The following is an 18150-nucleotide window of genomic DNA, read 5'->3' on the forward strand; positions in this document are numbered from 1 at the left end:
ATGAGGTTATTGCTATTTGGCGGGTAGTTGAAGTGCTTAATTGTCACACGCAAACAAGTGTGTTACAGTGATTTGTGAGTAGTGTGGTGTTTCGCTGTTTCGTAACGTATTGCAACTCACAACTTAACTGTAGCGTGGCATGAACGCGTTGCAGGCATATCCATCCTTTGGCGGTAAGCGCGCCAAGATAAAACAAACGTACTCTAACTCTGTGGTTTATGGAGCCCGGAGATTCAATGCCAAAGCTCTCCATTGACTTTTATCCTTAGCCAACTGAATCTATTTCCCACATTTTATTCCTATTTCTGCGAGATCTACCTTATTATTATCCTCTCATCTGCGCCTAGGTTTCCCTAATGGTCGTTTTCCGATTGAGTTTCCAGTTTAAGTTTTGAAAACGTTCCTACTTTCTTCCATCCTGGCTACATGACCTAGACTTGATGACTCTAACAACGTTTGATAAATAGTATAAATGATACCATTCCTCGTTATCAAGCTTCCGCCATTTTCTATTCGCGTCCCTCTTGGGTCCGAATACTCGCCTCAGGACTTTGTTCTGAAATACTTTCAAATTGTGTTCTTCCCTCAAAGTAAGCGATCACGTTTGGGAACTATACAGCACAACAGGTATAATTATCGTTTTACATATTTCCCACCCAACACAAGTACATACTGGTCATGTGTAAAGAATGTTCCTCGAGGTATATTGGAATGTACATGATAGGTACGTGAATAGAACAATCATGTGAAATACACATGTAAGGAATAAGGTTACTTCCGCCCAAAAGTACGTGCATGGCACATACCGTGGAATGTATCTATTATGTGTATATCACGTACCGTGTATGTACTTGACACATTTACTTGGCATGTGCCAGGAATGTACTAGGCATGTCAGTAATGTTCCTTAGGGCAGTGCTATTCAACCGGGGATACGCGTACCTCTGGGGATACGTAATCCGAAAATAATTGTCTTGACTTGTCTTGAACCTCTTGCGAGGATTACAGTTTTAGAGTCGCGGCTTTAATCTAGCCCAGGTCAACTTTATCACTAGAAATTGTTTTAAGGAAATAATACAATTTCTCCATCTTGTTTTGTCTTGATCCTCTTGCGAGGAATATAGTATTAGAGTCGCGGCTTTGAAAATTTCTCCCTCTAACCAACTGCGTACGAAAGCTTAGACAAATGAATGTCGCATTTAGTGTTGGCAACACCAACGAGAAAAAGTGGCTTAAGCGAATAGCTAAAAATGGCTACAAAAAAGCAACCTTCCACGCTCAGACAATGATAAATAGGATTCAAAAACTTAAATCCTAAATCTTTAACGCTTCATTTTTACGTTCGAATGTAGAAGCATGTACTTTAAAAAAAAAAAAAAAAAAAAAAAAAAAAAAAAAAAAAAAAAAAACCGAAACTAACTCTGAAAATAGATTCTCTCCTCCGGCATCTGTGTAGCAATTTATTTCTTGCAAAAATTCTTCAATTGAAGATTTATAATCGCCACTGATTTTCAATTTTGTCGATATTATTTTCAAATTTCACAGAAGGTGAAAGAAGAAGCTAAATCAGTAAAAGATGTTTCACCGGTTTCAGGCTTATTGCCACTAAAAAGCGACATTTCGTGAAGGATGTCTATATTATCAAGCTGAATTTCTTTAAGGAGTTAGTTTATACTTAAACTTACGTCTTCCCGAAAATTGTATTTAACGTCTAGTTTTAACGTACAGATTTTGAGCTAATTCTCTGCTGTGTAACGTCACAATATAACCATCAATGCTAATTTTATTAGGACAATTCTGACACTGAGGTTTAGAATGTTACAACCTAGAGAACGCATCAAACGTCAGAAAATTGCAAAATGACACACAGAATATATTAAAATGTGGCTAAACTCAGAAAGTGGCTATAGAAGTGAAAAGCATATGGCTAAAAAAGCCACTATTGGCTCTTTGGAAATTTTGTGACTAACGACGTTCTCAAAATGGCCAGATCTAGTCACAAAGTGGCTAAATTGGCAACCCTAGTCGCAATACGAAGCAACTTACATGGGGTATGTGCCATTCACATTCCTCACATTCCAGTGAAGTATGTAAAAGTACCTTTCAAGTGTCAGAAATTCCTCGAAAGGCACGTACCTAGCGACACATGCTATGCATATGAAACGTACATTTCTCAAGTACCAGGTACGTAAACGATACATATGGAACTTAAATACCACGTTCCTGAAATGTACCTGGTTGGGTGGGTTTTGACTTCAAAATTTTTGACAGAATTCCCGAAGAAAAAAGACTCTCGACTGAATAATAATAATAATTCCCTGTTTTCAATCAACATTTAATATATTCGTGGATATGTTTTTGATCTGCTAGTGTTGATCCTAAGTATTTGAAAGTATGCACTTTGCCGAAAGTATTATTTGATATTTTAACGTATCCATAATTTGCAACATTATCATCATGGCGATTTCCATTCATTTAGTTTTCTCTACATTTACTTCTAAAGCCATTCCGTGCAGGTCATATGAATTTGAGAGTTAACATGATTATGTCTGTGGGTTTTCTCTAGGTTTTTCCCTTTTTCCATCCACTCTCTTCATTCTGCTGATTTTTTTTTGTCATCATCTGCTTGTAATTGCCTTCATCTGCAGTGGTCACCAGTTTACAACCTCAAAATGATAATCTAAAAGTTTACTCTAACGTATCTCGAAGTTATAGATGGATACTTGTATACTAATCCATGTATGGTTCGTCTACATTAGTATGAGTGATATTTTCTATACTTTTTGTTTTTTCAAATATTGCTATTATCAAAAGTATTTATATATGAACAAAAATATATCCAAATGAGTTTAAAATTTTAATTCTAGTATTCAAGAATTTTTTAACAAACAAATTTTATAATCAAAGAGAAATAGTGCTCTCTACTCATAATGTGAGTGGGTATTTATGGAATCTGATCTATTTAAAATATTTGCTATTTGACAAACCATAAATTACACAGTACATACCTTTGTCTCGCCATTCTAACCTCTACGCATGAACACTGCTACTGATACAAGTTTATGTTCAAATATTTACTCATATTCTTTTAGTTAAAAGTGCGAGTACATTCCTACGTGTTTAAGCTTAAAGAAACATACTTTTAATATGTCTTTGTACCATTGTTAAACATTCAAGTCATGAAAAATTATTAACTACTAAGCTGTTTCATAGAAAAGGATATGTTGAAAATATTCGGATGGTTATAAATTTTAATCACCCTAACTAATTACTAGATCTTAACGATTCAAGAAGCAACCTTGACTCAAGAAGTGTAATTACGCAAAAGTGTTCAAGGATGTTGTGGAATAATCTTTTAAAATACTTTTCTCAAAGTGTTGGCGGATACTGTTTTAAGTTCTTTCAATTCTTTCCAGCAAATTCAGTGTATACAATAAATATTTAACTAAAGAAAACTGCAAAATTGAAGGAATACGTAAAATGAGCATTGCAACGTCGAGAGAATATAATAGCTACTGTTTCATCATTTCTATTTTTCTTTCTTCTTTTCTTGGTTTAACGTCCCACGCATATGCTTCGACGCTAAGTGAAACGGTGATGATAGTGAAAGATGGTGGAATGAAAAATAGGAGGAACGGGAGAACCCCGAGTAAATACACACGCACACGGTGTTTGCCCTCCTCAAAGCCAATTTGACGGGATCTTGGATCGAACCAGAGACCTTACGCATGAGAGGTGAGGACTCCAACACTGACTCACTCCTCAATTCCTCATCTCCTCATTCAGTATAGCCTATATTAAGATGGCCGGATTTGTTCCCTGGTGCTGGAGGGAAAATTTTCTCGTTCTGTCCTCGTTTCAGAGTCAGAGGTTTACCCACATTTTTTTTTTTTAATGGGTACTTGGAACAACCTGAGGAAGTAAAGAAGGCCAAAGCATGCTGGATGGTCATTCTGCAACAGAGGGTCACTCGAGCTCCCGCAGGCTCAAGCTCACTATCCTCAATGGAGCTTGTACTCACTAATCTCAATCAGGGTCACGCTATCTCAGACTCAGTGTTCTCAATAAGGCTCACAATATCTTCGATGAAGCTCACGCTCACTAATTTTAATGAGACTCACGCTAGCTCAGACTCACTATCCTCTATGGCGATTGCGCTCACTAGTCTCAATGAGGCTCACATTAGCTCAAACTCACTATTTTCAATGGAGATCATAGCTCAGACTCACTATCCTCAATGGCGATCGCGCCCACTAGTCTCAATGAGGCTCACACTAGCTCAAACTCATTATTTTCAATGGAGATCATGCTCACTAATCTCAATGAGTTTCACTATTCTCAATGGGGCTCATGGTCATTAATCTTAATGAGACTTATGCTAGCTCAGACTCATTATTCTTAATGAGGTTCAAGCTCACTAATCTTAATGAAACTCACGCTAGCTCAGACTCACTATCCTTAAAGGGCCTCATGCTCACTGATCTCAATGAGACTCACGCTAACTCAGACTCGTACTAGTACTCGATCGAGCTCGGACTCCCTGTCTTCAATAAGATTCGCGCACTGGCTTGCTATTCTCAATAAGATTCGCGCTCTGGCTCATTGTTTACAATAAGACTCGCTCTCTGGATCACTGTTCTCAATCAGATTCGCGCTATGACTCGTTGTCTTCAATAAGACTCACGCACTAAATCACTATTCTCAATAATATTTGCGCTTTGGCTCACTAGTTTCAATAAGACTCACGTTCTGACTCACATTTTCCAGTAAGACTTGCACTCTGGCTCGCTATTCTCAATAAGACTCGCGCTCTAGCTACTTATAGGATTCCAGTTTACTCTAGATTGCGCTCATTTGTTGAGTCCGAGATCCCGGGTCCCAAGTTTTGATATCTCTGGTGCTGACTACATTAGCCCTATGAATGCTCCGGGCACAGTCCTTGGGCCTTTATGACCTGGCCTTTACTATTTTTATATTACGGGTTAGTAGCGTGTGGAAAACCTATGCACTCCGACAAAAGCATTAGTGTTTATAAGTAGTAAGTGTATGCCTGTTAGGAGTATCTATGTCTTTGTTATTAGGAATATGTGTCCTACCGTTAGAACACAAACAACAATAGATAAAATCTGCTAACTAACAGTGAATATTTTCTTAAGTATTACTAGAATAAATAAATAATAAATAATCTTTTCAAAAACAGAATAAAACCTGACAAATATTGGCAGACCTACTCTTTAGCGCCAAAAATAGTTTTTTTCTTTTCGGTTTTCTCGAAAACTACGCATGGGAATTAATTCTCAAACATATCTATTTGTTCAGCTTGATATCATCTATCAACTGCCACATGTTTACATTTTGGACATTATTTTGACTAAACAGAAATTAACAGACTTAATGATAATTCTCAGTTAGGTCTTATTAACCATATTGTTATCTGGGTCGTGTTAAAATGAAGAACTTAAAATATAAGAAATAGCTATTTCAGTTACCAGTTTTACCTAAATAAGTTGCATTCTTCTCGCACAGCATCAATTTTTAATTTAGAAACATTTCTTTTATTTATTTTCTCGACAACTATGCATGATATTTTACATTCATCTACATCACTTTGTTCATCGTAATATAGAGGTCTATCGATTGGTATATACATATAAATTTTGGACTTTTTTGGTTAAACATCAGTAGTATTGTACGATATATTTATTAGCTGTAATTTTGATGATACCATTTCGGATACGCTCTATTTATATATGACTTAGTTTAAGTTTAATGTACAGAGTTACCATAAGACAGACTGAAAACAGAACATTTTTAGATTCCTCAAGAAGATTTATAATATATTAGACGACAAATCTCCCAATTGCACAGTGAAAAAAAAAAGTAGTTTGAACAACTAAACTTTTACAATACCAATTCCCATTACGGAAATGTTATTGTACTTTTTTTTTAGATCAATATCTATTGTGTAAGTTTCAGTTAGAATGAATATACAGTATTACAAAAACTTTATTTTAAATATTTGTTATTTCATTAAATTAAAAAAACTATAATATACAATATATATCTATAATCTATATATATATATATATATATATATATATATATATATATATATATATATATACTAGGCAGATATCTATTTAGAACCACACATTCAAATATTTACCATTGTTTGTATACGTAAATTTGTAAATAAGCTTGTCCAAGTTCTCTACTAACTTATTATGAAAGAAAGTTCTACCAACAAGGCAAAACTACAAAATCATCACACTGGCAATCATTTTCAGCTGCATCATTAAGCTCAGATGTAATTAGATATTTGTTTGGTGACCCAATTTCGAAAAGCAGCTCCTTATTTCAACAAATCTTAAAATTGTAAAATTAAAATCCCCTTACACACGTGAAATGTATATCACAGTAACAGTTATCTTAACAGACTCAACACTGAGTTTATCGTTTGTCTACAGCTGTTTACTAGAAAAAGATCCTTCCATAAAAAAAAAAGAGAATATTTCTATATTTTCCAAATAAATGAATAAATAAATAAATAAATAAAATAAGAAAAACGCCCGGACTATTTTTAAAACTCGAAAAAGAAGGCATGTCCAGGTAAAAGAACACATCTAGTAACTCTAATACATGGCTTTCGTGTATTCGAATTCGAATATAGTGCACGAGCACTTGATGTTTATTTTCCCGAGTTCAAATTCCGTTTGGAGAATAGAATTTCAGTTTCGACCCAGCACCGTAAAGGTACTTCTTGAATAAAAGAAGTAAAAAAAAAAAAAAAAAAAAAAAACCTCCGACCAAGTAAGCCATAAATAACGTCATTGAAGGCCATAAGTGATGACCTGATGACCACGTATTACTTAAATAAATAACTTACAATCCAGACTGTAGCCATTTCCCCGCTATAGTGGCACAGACTTTTAAATTCAATTCAAATTACAATGAAGGAAAATTCACATAGGTAACAAACTGTGCAATACCATACCAATTGACACTAATTGGTGTTATTTCAGAGTATCCGGTTTCTTATTATTTCACATCTATGCGTAGATAACCATCGGCAGCGAATTTCTGTTGTTGCTGGTTTCATTTTCATCCCATAAAAAATAATCAATTCTCCTGGCTTCCTCTTCATTTTTTTTCTTTAACGCTTATTGCCTTTTATGACCAAAGAAGTTACGACTTTTTTTTTTTTTTTTTTTAACACTTGCGGACAAGTCAACAAAGTTGTTTGTGTAACTGATTTGAAATGTCTGGAAGGAAAACATGCGAACTAGAAGATAATTCTGCTGTACAAAAGACTCAAATATAACTTATTGTCCAGGGCATGTCTCTTCTTCCTGATCTCAGGCAATAGCACTTCTTGACGGATATTTCATGACAAACGAATCTTTAAAAAATAAATAGATAAATAAAACTACGTTCAATGACGAATTTTTTTTTGACACGTGATAGAGGTGTGTAATTAAATGTAGAAGGAAAAGCTCTGTTTTTTTTTTCTTTCTTTCTTTCCGGAATCATCAAGTAAAAGGAGTATCCAATTGTGACGGTTTTTAAATTTATTTTTATACTTATTTTAGCGAAGCATGTTGTTCTGTGTCTACAATGCCAGTAATGAAGTGCATCGCAGTTCAAGCGTAACATTTCATGTAAAAGTATTGGTCTTGTCTTCAAGACTAATTGGTCTACCACAAAATATTAGTAGACCAACTAACATTGGCCTCGTACAAAACTAATTGGTCTTTTCTACTTCAAAATATTACTTTTAGGAACAAAAGCTGTAACCATTGTAGCGAAGAGATTTTGACAAATAAAATACCAGTTCTTGGAATAATTGCTAATTATTTCTAGCCAAATGACTTCTTCTAGTACTGATTGTCACAAAATATTCTTACATTTGCTATTAGCCTGTTGAAAGTCCTGTTAAATGATTGTAAGAAGTTATTTTCTAAGAGTCAAAATGTCCAAACACACACACACACACTAACAAAACTACTATGCAGTAGGCGTAGACCGAGTTAGCACCAGCGAGGGTAACAGAGATTTACGTTTCTTTACCATCTGTTTGATAAACTAAGGATTTTCAAAATAACTTGATTTGCTGACTTCAATTTTTCACGTGGTCTCCAATATGCTCATCTTTCTGTGTCATACAAAACAAATTTAGCAATGCATATATAATGATGTGCTGATTATTCAGTTTCTTAGCCTCAACTCACTATTCAAACATTAAAATTTTATTAATTATATAAAAAATAGAAGCATATGTATAATTCATATCACAGACAATATATAATAGAACTAAATTTGATAGTATCATTGAGTTTATATACTCATAAAAGAGTCATTGTAATTCCCACATTGGAAAATTGTTTAAATTCAAACATAAACCAAAATTCATATTTAATTCATGAATAGAAACTTCATATGATAATTTTCTTAAAATACGAATTTTCCAAGGTCTCAGGAAGGTACAGGTATATCGTACTGTTGCTTGTCGGCACAAAAAATAATAAAATAAAATAAAAAATCTGTATAATATCTGTAAAAATCTGTATAAGCATTCTAATATATTTTTATGACTTGATCTTTTTATTAGTATTCATATTCTATTTTAGAGATAAGGCATTGGATGCGACATAAAGATTGCGATGATTCCAATTTCCACTGGAAGTCTTAAATAGATTTAAATAAGTTATTGTTTATTATTATTATTATTATTATTATTATTATTATTATTATTATTATTATTATTATTATTATTATTATTATTATTATTATTATTATTATTATTATTATTAAACAAAAAATACACTTTACTAAATTTTAAATTCTTTTTTGCAAAATATATTCAAGTTTTTCTCCTTCATTTTCAACACAATTTGTCTTTAGGCATAATAATAATAATTGCTAATACAAAGTTTGTGAGCTATTTGTTTGTAAAGTAATATTTTAAAAAATCTCAAATATGTTTTTGGTTTTAAATCAGCACTTGGTTTTGAAGATTTTGTATACTATCTTAAATTATACCGGTACCGCCTAAAAGCTACACTCTACGAAAAATATGATGGAAAGCATCCAATTAACTGATACATGGTCAGCACATAAGATCACTACGACACAATTTCTGGCTTTTTATATTGGAGTTTGTTGAAAGGTCTTCAATTTTCCTCACCGGGTATCGAACCCGTAAGGTGATTCATCTAATTATTTGACTACACGAAAATATTACCTGTTTAAAAATCTTGAGAACGTGCGTTATAAATAGTGACAAACCAGATGTATCACATAATATAAGCTCGAATATTTTTATTGCTATCTACCTTTGGCAAACATATAATGCTTGAATGCGATCTATATTGACTTATTTATAACTTAACTTACTTTCAGCTGTAGTAGTATGTGATTGGTGTACTAGGTTACTTTCTGCTAGAACACGTGAAAAGTTGTTACTCCAATAGACCTCTGGCTACTACTTTTGTGAAGATGACAGTGACGTAACTAAAGGCTCGCCTCCTCTTCACCGCAGACCGTATGGAGTAGAGAGAGCCCCTTCTCCATGTTTCTATTGAAAAGATAATAAGGAGTATTGGCCGATTGTTGCAACTTTCAAGGAAGACTTGTGGAATTTTTCACTATAGATCAGAAACCACCTCTGTACAGTGCTTTAAAAAGTCCTATCCATATGAGTTGCTCAGTTCTAAACCGGCTTTTGTCCATTTACAGCAAATCCTGGAAAACTGTAGGATCTGTATGTTTTGCAGAATTAGAAATATTTGACTATGTTCATTTGAATCACTTGAACACCTTCAAATATGTCCAGTTCTACAAAACATATAATTTTTCTCGGTTTTCTGGGATTTGCCGTAAGTGAGCAAGAAGTGGTTTGGAACTGGACAACTCAAACACAGAAAACGTTTATTTTGATCATACAGGTGAGAAGAATATTGTCAATTTAAGAAAATATTGATGCGCGCTGGATATGACAATTCAAGCATGCACAATATTGCATATTTTTGTTATTAACCTGCTTCTGAATACAGAACAGAACTCTGTATATAGTACCTACAGTATACTGTATTAGATAGTAAGAAATCAAACATCATAAACGTGATTACGTGTGAGTGAGAAACGAACATAGAGCACACACACACGTATTTAATATCAGATACACTAGTTTTAAAACGATTTCTCTAAATCAACAAATGTTTGTTTTAAATTATTTTTAATTTAAGTGACTCGACCTTTCTTTTGCAGCTGAAAAAAAAAAATAATGCAAACCTAATAGCGTTTTTACATGTTCAATATTTTCCAAATTGCCTTTGTTTCACGGTTAGAAATCTGTTGACCACAAGATCCAGTTTGCGACACTCTTCACTTTCAATACTTAGCAGTGTTAACGCACTTAACCTACACTGAGTCATAGTATTCCTTAAATATGTTTTGATTAATTTCAGCTTCGAAAGAGACCTCTCTGCAGTACCGGTAAAGTTAAATACAGTTGAAGGGAAGTGCATAAGTCAAGCAGACCAACTGCTAAGCAGATGTCTTCAGCAAACAGGAATTGTGTGCGATCTCTCACTGATACAAGTTCTCTCTTTTAATTTCTGCACTCATAAGACCTGGAACAGTCAATGAATCTAATAGTTTATGAATGTCAGCAATGTTAATGCTATTTAGTATATTACTTCAGGTGGTGCTGACATTCTCTACTAAATACTTTAATGACTTGCACCTCCCGCATTTGCGGGGTCTTGGGGGCGTTACTTACGCAACTGGATGATGATCTATATCGTCAACCAACTAATCAAAAGTAGATCAAGATTTTGAGAAGTTTCAATGCTAAACTGCTATGTGTGTGTATTAGTGGTTTAATTTGATACAGGAGAACTATTTTTGCAAGAAAACCTGGCAACAGCGGGTAACAGAGACCTGCGAGCGAGTCATATTTATAATATCATAGACAGCTCACAAGGGAACATTCTAATTTGGTGAATTCAATTGCTGAAAATGATTGCTTGCACTGAATTCAGCACCAAAAGAAACAGAGTAAAAGAGGGTGTTTAGTGACAGACCGTGTACAGGGTGTGAGATAAATGAGGGCAAAGTGCGAAGATAGAACGTATAGAAAATGTTTAGAAATGCCACGTTAATTGTGAAACGAGTAGAGGGATTGAGGTCAAGTTTAAATATGAGGAATACATGTAGAGTTCCACTGAATATGTGCAATGTGAATCATGAGGAACATCTGCAAGCCACCATGTTGGAATTAGCGCAAGAATATATACGGGAAAAGGGTCATGTGACATATGACTCTTGACGCACACTGTCTATTGAAATCAATAGTGGCTAATACAGTATGTTAATATATCCTGTTTTCTTCCCATGGATGGGAAATTATTGAGTCACATGTATCGTCTGCATCGAGTCAAATGACCACTTTCCAGCCCACACACGTCCCGATGCACTCAATATTCGTTCATATGCTGGTACAAGTACAAACATAAATAAGGACATCCTAAAGAGTTCATGACTGAGGTTTTCTGGCCTTCTATAGAGCAGACAAAACTGTTCCTCCTCGTTGATTCATGGAGAACCAATAAAGATGAAGAGTTGTTGTAGAAGCCGGACAATGTTGAACTTACCCGTTCCTTATCCCTGATGATTGCACGTCACTCATACATCCTCTGGATGTGTTCTTCTTCCGTGCGTATAAGAATTTCGTAAAATATAATACAGACGCCGTTCTTCTGTCATCTGACTTCAAAATATGGCAATGGGATAACTTCATTAACTCATGCACTTCCAGTTTACAGCACCAAGATTCCAAGCTATGATTAGATATGCTTTCTACAAAAGTGAATATTTGCAAACAGCATCTGGCGCATTCATGACACCTGTCGACTACTGCTTCAATTTCAATACCCGAGACAGCTGTGACGAGCCCGATTGTCCATCTTTATCGTATTTCAAATGCTCACTGTTGTCTCCATTTTTGTATCAACCACACAATCATTCTTAAGTTCCACAACAGTTGCAATTAAACAAAGGTCTCAAACTGTATTGGCCACTATTGATCTCAATAAACGGTGTGTGTCAAGAGCCGCATGTCAAATGACCCATTTTCCGTATATTCTTCTTGCGCTAATTCCAACAGGGTGGCTTTCAGATGTCCTCCATGATTCACATTACGCATATTCGGTGGAGCTCTACATGGATTATTCACATCTAACATTTGACCTCAATCCCTGTACTCGTTTCACAATTAACGTGACATTTCTAGACGTTTTCTACGCTCTATCTTCGCACTTTGCCCTCATTTATCTCACACCCTGTACACGGTTTGCCACTAAAACCCCCTTTTTCACTGTTTCTTTTGGTGCTAAATCTAGTGCTAGCAATCATTTTCAGCAATTGAATTCACCAATCAGAATGGTTCCTCAGATGAATCACAGGCTCTCACGAGCATTGTTTCTTCCAGACATGTTTTCTGGGGAACGCTGCCCTCCTCCCGGAACTCTGAGAGTGTCCTCCCCGGAGGAGACCATAATAATACGTCTATAATATTATAATAAATAGAATAGTATCATGTGAAAATAATATGTGCCCCTCCCCACGGAACATTTTTTCTGAAAGAAATACTGTCATGAGAACTGTGTTCCAGTTTCAAATGTTTTATAGAATTGTCGTCCAGTTGGTTTAATGGAATAGTGGTGGTCAATAGATAATGAGGTAGTACTCGTAAATAGATAATTAATCAATAGATATTGAGACAGTGGTGGTAAATAGATTATGTGAGATTAAGGGTTTAGAAATGTTAGGATCGTGTAATCTTAAGAACGTATGGCATCCATAAGATATCATACGGTTAAAATAATGGATTAGTATTTCCCTGAGACTGAATGAGGCTTAGGGAAATATAATTCCTTTTATTCATAAAATGTCAGAACAAAATTCTAATATTAATACCGAAAATAATGATATTGCAAATTTTCATATTTGCAAACTGACTATGAGTTCAGTGGCGGATCTATAAAGTAAAAACTGGACGGCCAGAACTCAGACTAAGATAGGTATATCATGAGTTTAATATAAACTTTCAAAAATATATAAATAATAGCTTAAATTATTTATGTCTCTCAAACAACTGGGGGGTCTATCCCTCCTGGCCCTGCCTAGATCCGCCACTATATGAGTTCAACTGAAGACATGGAAGTGCAGAATACCAAATAGTAGTTTCTGTGTTAGTCGTCTATTTTTAAACTAATAATTTAAAAAAAGAATCTACCCCAGTGAACAGATGAAGGTTACGATTAAACGTCACATTTTTACATCACAACAGCGTCTCCTAATGCTTTTCTTTTCTTTTCCTTTTTTTTTCACACGTTGACGTCTAGCAATTGTTTGACAATGAATGTATTCTGTGTGACATGCTTCAGTACCATAAACGGAGTACAAACACACAAGTCTAAACAGTACTCACTGTAATACAGTGTTTGCTCAACTGCAGAATGAAAATGGTAGAGCAGTAGAATAACAGGCATATAAAGAAGGCAAACAAAAGGCTCAGAGAAAGGATACTGTTTTTTAGAAGCTCCATTCCAGTGCGAGAAGCATAGATAGGCGGCATTCTGTGAAAGTAATGCAGAGAAACTCTGTGAAGGTGACACAAGATTATTGTACGCAACGACTATAGAGGCAGTTGATTTATGCATCGCTTAATTTAATCAAAAGTCCTTTGATTAAAAAAACTCACGACCCAGCACGGCTTTTGTATTATGCATCCCAACATATAAGAAAACATATTACCTTTTTACCATCATCTTAATTCTTTACATCTGACCAGTGGCGTACATGCAAAGTATTTACTTTGACAATCCACCATTTTAATTTAAGATCCAAAGCACAGTGTGAGTGTATTTGATATTGAGTTTGAAATGGAGTTTAAATTTCGGAAATTCTCACTTTGGCACTTCACTTTTTCCTTATGCAACTAATAATGTTTTATATTACTTTAAGTTTTTATAATTGGCTTGAAATGGGACGTTGTACCTTTTCCAATTTGCCTCTCATCTCAAAATTTGTATGAACCTTTAACTATTTTTTTCTAATAATTGCTGGAAGAAATTACCGAAGAAAATCGAATATATCAATGCAGTCAATATTTGTTATATGTAGCTATAAAATTATATTTATATACAGAGTTTGCGTGTTAGGTAATACAGCTATAGTATAAACTTCGTTGCTGCTACAGCCCACAAGTCACTGGACTGCCAGTCAGTGTGAAAACTGGAAAATGGTGTGTTCAATACGTCAGTCGCCCACCACTGTTTCTAGCCTTCTATATTGAAGTTGATTGATTGAATTAAAGCAGATTTCTAATTCCCATACAATGTACTGTCAACAACGAACGTACTTTGTTCCCAACGGTCGGTTCCCAACCCAAACCGAAGACAGTTCACTTCTGTGTACTGTCTCTCTGCAGATAACGCTTACAAAATTTGAATGAGATACATGATTAGTATTCCAATGTTCTTTAATAAGCAGAAAATAGTTTTTGTCCTACGCCTTATACGCGTATTCAAATCAAGGGACAAGGAAAACAGATGGTAATAATAAAGTTTAATCCTTTTCTCCTACGAATATCTTTATTAAGGCATTAGTCATTTTACTAATAGTAAAAAGATAGTTTGTGGATACATCTCCACTACATTATAGTTACTCGAAGTTATTACTTTCACCTTCAGAAATGAAGCCGTAGATAAATAGAATGAATAATATTAGCCAATTTTTAGATTTAAAAAGTTTAATAGTAGATTGCTAAATAGAACAGTAGTTTGTCACTTATTTTATAGCTAATCCACTAATAAATTTATTTAATTACTTTTTGTTATTCATAGATTCTTATGTAAATTCGAAAAGAAAACTAATTACAAGCTATCAATCGTTGCAATTAATGATTGAATGATCTCACTTTATATTATTTTCAATTTTATGCACGTATGAATTGTTTTATGATAGTTTGGAAATTGAATCTTTCAGTTTTACGTCCCACGATTATGTCGGTTAGGCTAAAAGAGACGGTGATGATGAGAAATTAATGCAATGGTGGATTGAATAAAGTAGGAGGAAACGGGAGAACCCGAGAAAACCCCACAAAGTCCACTTGGCCCCTGCTGGGATGGAATCAGGGACTCCAGAAGTGAACGCTCTACCACTGAGCCACCGTGCCCCTCTACGATAGTGTCTGTATATAACACTGAAGTTAATGCGGTCAGTTCTGGATTTGGTGAACTAAATCGTCGAGAACCTTCAATTATAGTGAAGCATATTCTAAAAATGTTTATAGTAAATATTTCACTTTGATTCCGATGGACTTAAGAGCTGAAAAGCATAACATTCTCAAGCATCAAAAGTGAAGCGTGAACAGAATGAAGAATGTGTGAGAGGGTGAAAGGTGTGGCAAAACAGATAAACAATATCAGACATTGGTAGATGTAGTCGAATGTGCCCTTATTAAACAGTTATTAATGTGTCTTAAGATATGGCAAGGTTAATATTCATGTATTAATGAGATTTAAAATGAACTTGAAGCACTATCTTCAAAAGTTTTGTCCTTCAATGTAGTAGAAATGTTGTAGAGAGTTTAGAATCCTTAAGCAATGGTGGAAGGAGCGTAGAAAGACCCCAATTATGGAGAAGGATCTAGAAGACAATATGTATGAAAACAGTTTACAACACAAAGTCACATAAGTGAATTTCGACATGGTATATCAAATATCTGACTCGCAATAGATATTGTTAGCAGTGGCGGCGACAAAATCGCTGCAAAAGTTTGAAGTCCTAGAAAGAGAGGGTTCAGCAAAGATGGAGGCCCCGAGAATAATCTCTACTAGATATATGCATATATATTTTACTAAACAAAAGTATAAAAGATCTATTTATTTGCCATTTTGTAGAAAGCTTGACTTTTCATGTGCTGAACTATTCTCTCTATGTGTAGGTATAGTAGTACACTGAATGTTCCAACCGAGAGGGTATTTTCAAGGTGTACATCAGTTATCCAGGAAACATTAATTCAGTTTCAGATATGTAAGAAATACATCTTCAAAAACGGATCAGGCTCGGGAGCCGATTGTTGTACATGGCTGATCTATGGACTACTTAAATGGGTAATTAAATACTGTCAGAAGCATTATTTTTGCAGCTTGTGGAACAGAGGAGAACTACTGTACCATAATTTTGTTCAACATTGTAAGGGTATAATGTTTTGTTTACTTGAGAACATGTACTATGGTTATTTCCTGAGGGTTAATCGAGGCTGGTATACATTGCAAATCCAACCTCGAAAAATGAAAATATTGTGCTTAATGCAACACAATTGTTGTGTAATAGGAACTATAATGTTGTTTATATGTTTTTTTAAGAAATACTACTTTCTTAAATGAATTTTATTCTTTCATTTCGCAGACCTGCTGAAGAGGCATTTTCTATCGAACTCTATCGATGAAAACGAAGGCAAGGAATTCCTGTATCAGCTCTCTGTGTTCTGCAAGAGGCCAATCAGTTTAAACGTCACAGAAATGCATGAACCGTTTGTTTGGGACATGTATAACTCATTCTTCTTCGCTTTTACAATTGTAACGACAATAGGTAAGAAATATTGATATTTTTTCCCTCGTTTTCAAGTGTGATTTCTTTAAAAAATAGAAATAAAATACTATTGAATGGTTCTGTATTACTCAAGATATTATACCGGATTCTTTATCGATTGTTTGTTGTAATTGATTGTCACTGCCTATCTATTTCTCTCATAGGGAAATTAGCAATAAGGAAAATATTGTTCAATTGTTATTTACTAGTGTCAATTACTTGGGTGAAAATGAGAAATCTTAGTAATAGGTTCCGTTAATCAGTCACTTTTTTTACTATTACTAAAGCGCTTTCTGATATACTTTTTTTTTTTTTTTTTTTTTTTTTTTTTTTGCATTCTTCAACCAGAACATATCAATTTTCGGGATTTCCAACTCGAGACATTGCCACATAAAGTTTGCCATGTGAGAAGAGAGGGGTTCATTCCCCTCTCCCCCAAATTATGGGACTGAATTTGGATTTAAACAGTATCCGAAGTATCACTGTTCATCTCAGCAACGCAGAAAACTATGGATTTAACACTAATATCGGTCATCTTCGATCATTTTTATATCTCTCGCCCCACCTCCTCTTCTAAGTTGCACCGTGAAAGTGAAATGATAAAACCCATCCTAGTCCCAAACTTCATCTATGTTGAAAATTTGATCCAGGTCGGTTGTGGGGTTCAAGAGTTATTAAGTCACATATATAGCGACTTACATTTTTATGTATGTAGATTATTAAGTGATATTGCTACACTATGTAAAATGTAAAGATCTTATTCGATCTTATTTAATTCTGAGATGAAAATGAGACAATATCTACGAAAATGAGACAAATAATTGAATTTTAATGAAGATTATGATTTGGTCTAATTTATACTTAAAGCTCTTGGCTAAGCTTACTCTCACTTAAAAAAAAAAAATACTGAATAAGTTGAAGACAAAGAAGAATATCAAAACTGGAGGAAGTGAGCTAAATAGTAGCTATACAATATTATTAAATAAACTAATAACCGTTTTCAAATATTTTCTCATAGACCAGAAATTTAGATGCGCAAGTTTATGACGACTTAATTATAAAAGATAATTTCTCTTTCTGTGACGTAAGCAGCGCATTTTTACATTGTGTGACACTTTGTACAGTGGTAATTAAGAAATATTTTTCAGAGGGTTTTTGGTGTGTGCTACATTGAAAAGTAGTTCTTCACGATGGAATAATTAAATTAAAACTTTTGGTCAGAAAGGAAGTGTCTATTATTTAAAAGAAAGAAAGAAAGAAAACTAACAAATATTTTTTTTCTAATAATGCACATTCAAAAATATGGAAAATTTCGGCTAATGCTATTTAAAAAAAAAAGTCCTGTAAGCATTCTGGTACATTAGTATGTTCAAAATATTAAAAAGAAAAAAAAACTTTTTCGAAGGCAATAAGAGAAGAATGATGCATAGAACAATCTGACTAATAAAACTGAAACTCACTTGAAAAACGTTTGAGAAACGCTGGTCT

General features: G+C 34.3%; 1 protein-coding gene across 1 annotated transcript in view; it reads left to right on the forward strand.

Moving 5' to 3' along the window:
• LOC145694883 (open rectifier potassium channel protein 1-like) overlaps positions 1 to 18150 on the forward strand; it is a 180783-nt gene that overhangs the window by 105187 nt on the left and 57446 nt on the right. The window contains exon 3 of the mRNA XM_081771598.1: positions 16480 to 16662. Coding sequence (XP_081627724.1) covers positions 16480 to 16662 — 183 coding nt within the window. The remainder of the gene's footprint in view (positions 1 to 16479; positions 16663 to 18150) is intronic.

Source organism: Thermobia domestica, chromosome 9 (genome assembly GCF_964235325.1).
Source record: "Thermobia domestica chromosome 9, izTheDome1.hap1.1, whole genome shotgun sequence".
In the NCBI taxonomy this organism is placed as follows: Eukaryota; Metazoa; Arthropoda; class Insecta; order Zygentoma; family Lepismatidae; genus Thermobia; species Thermobia domestica.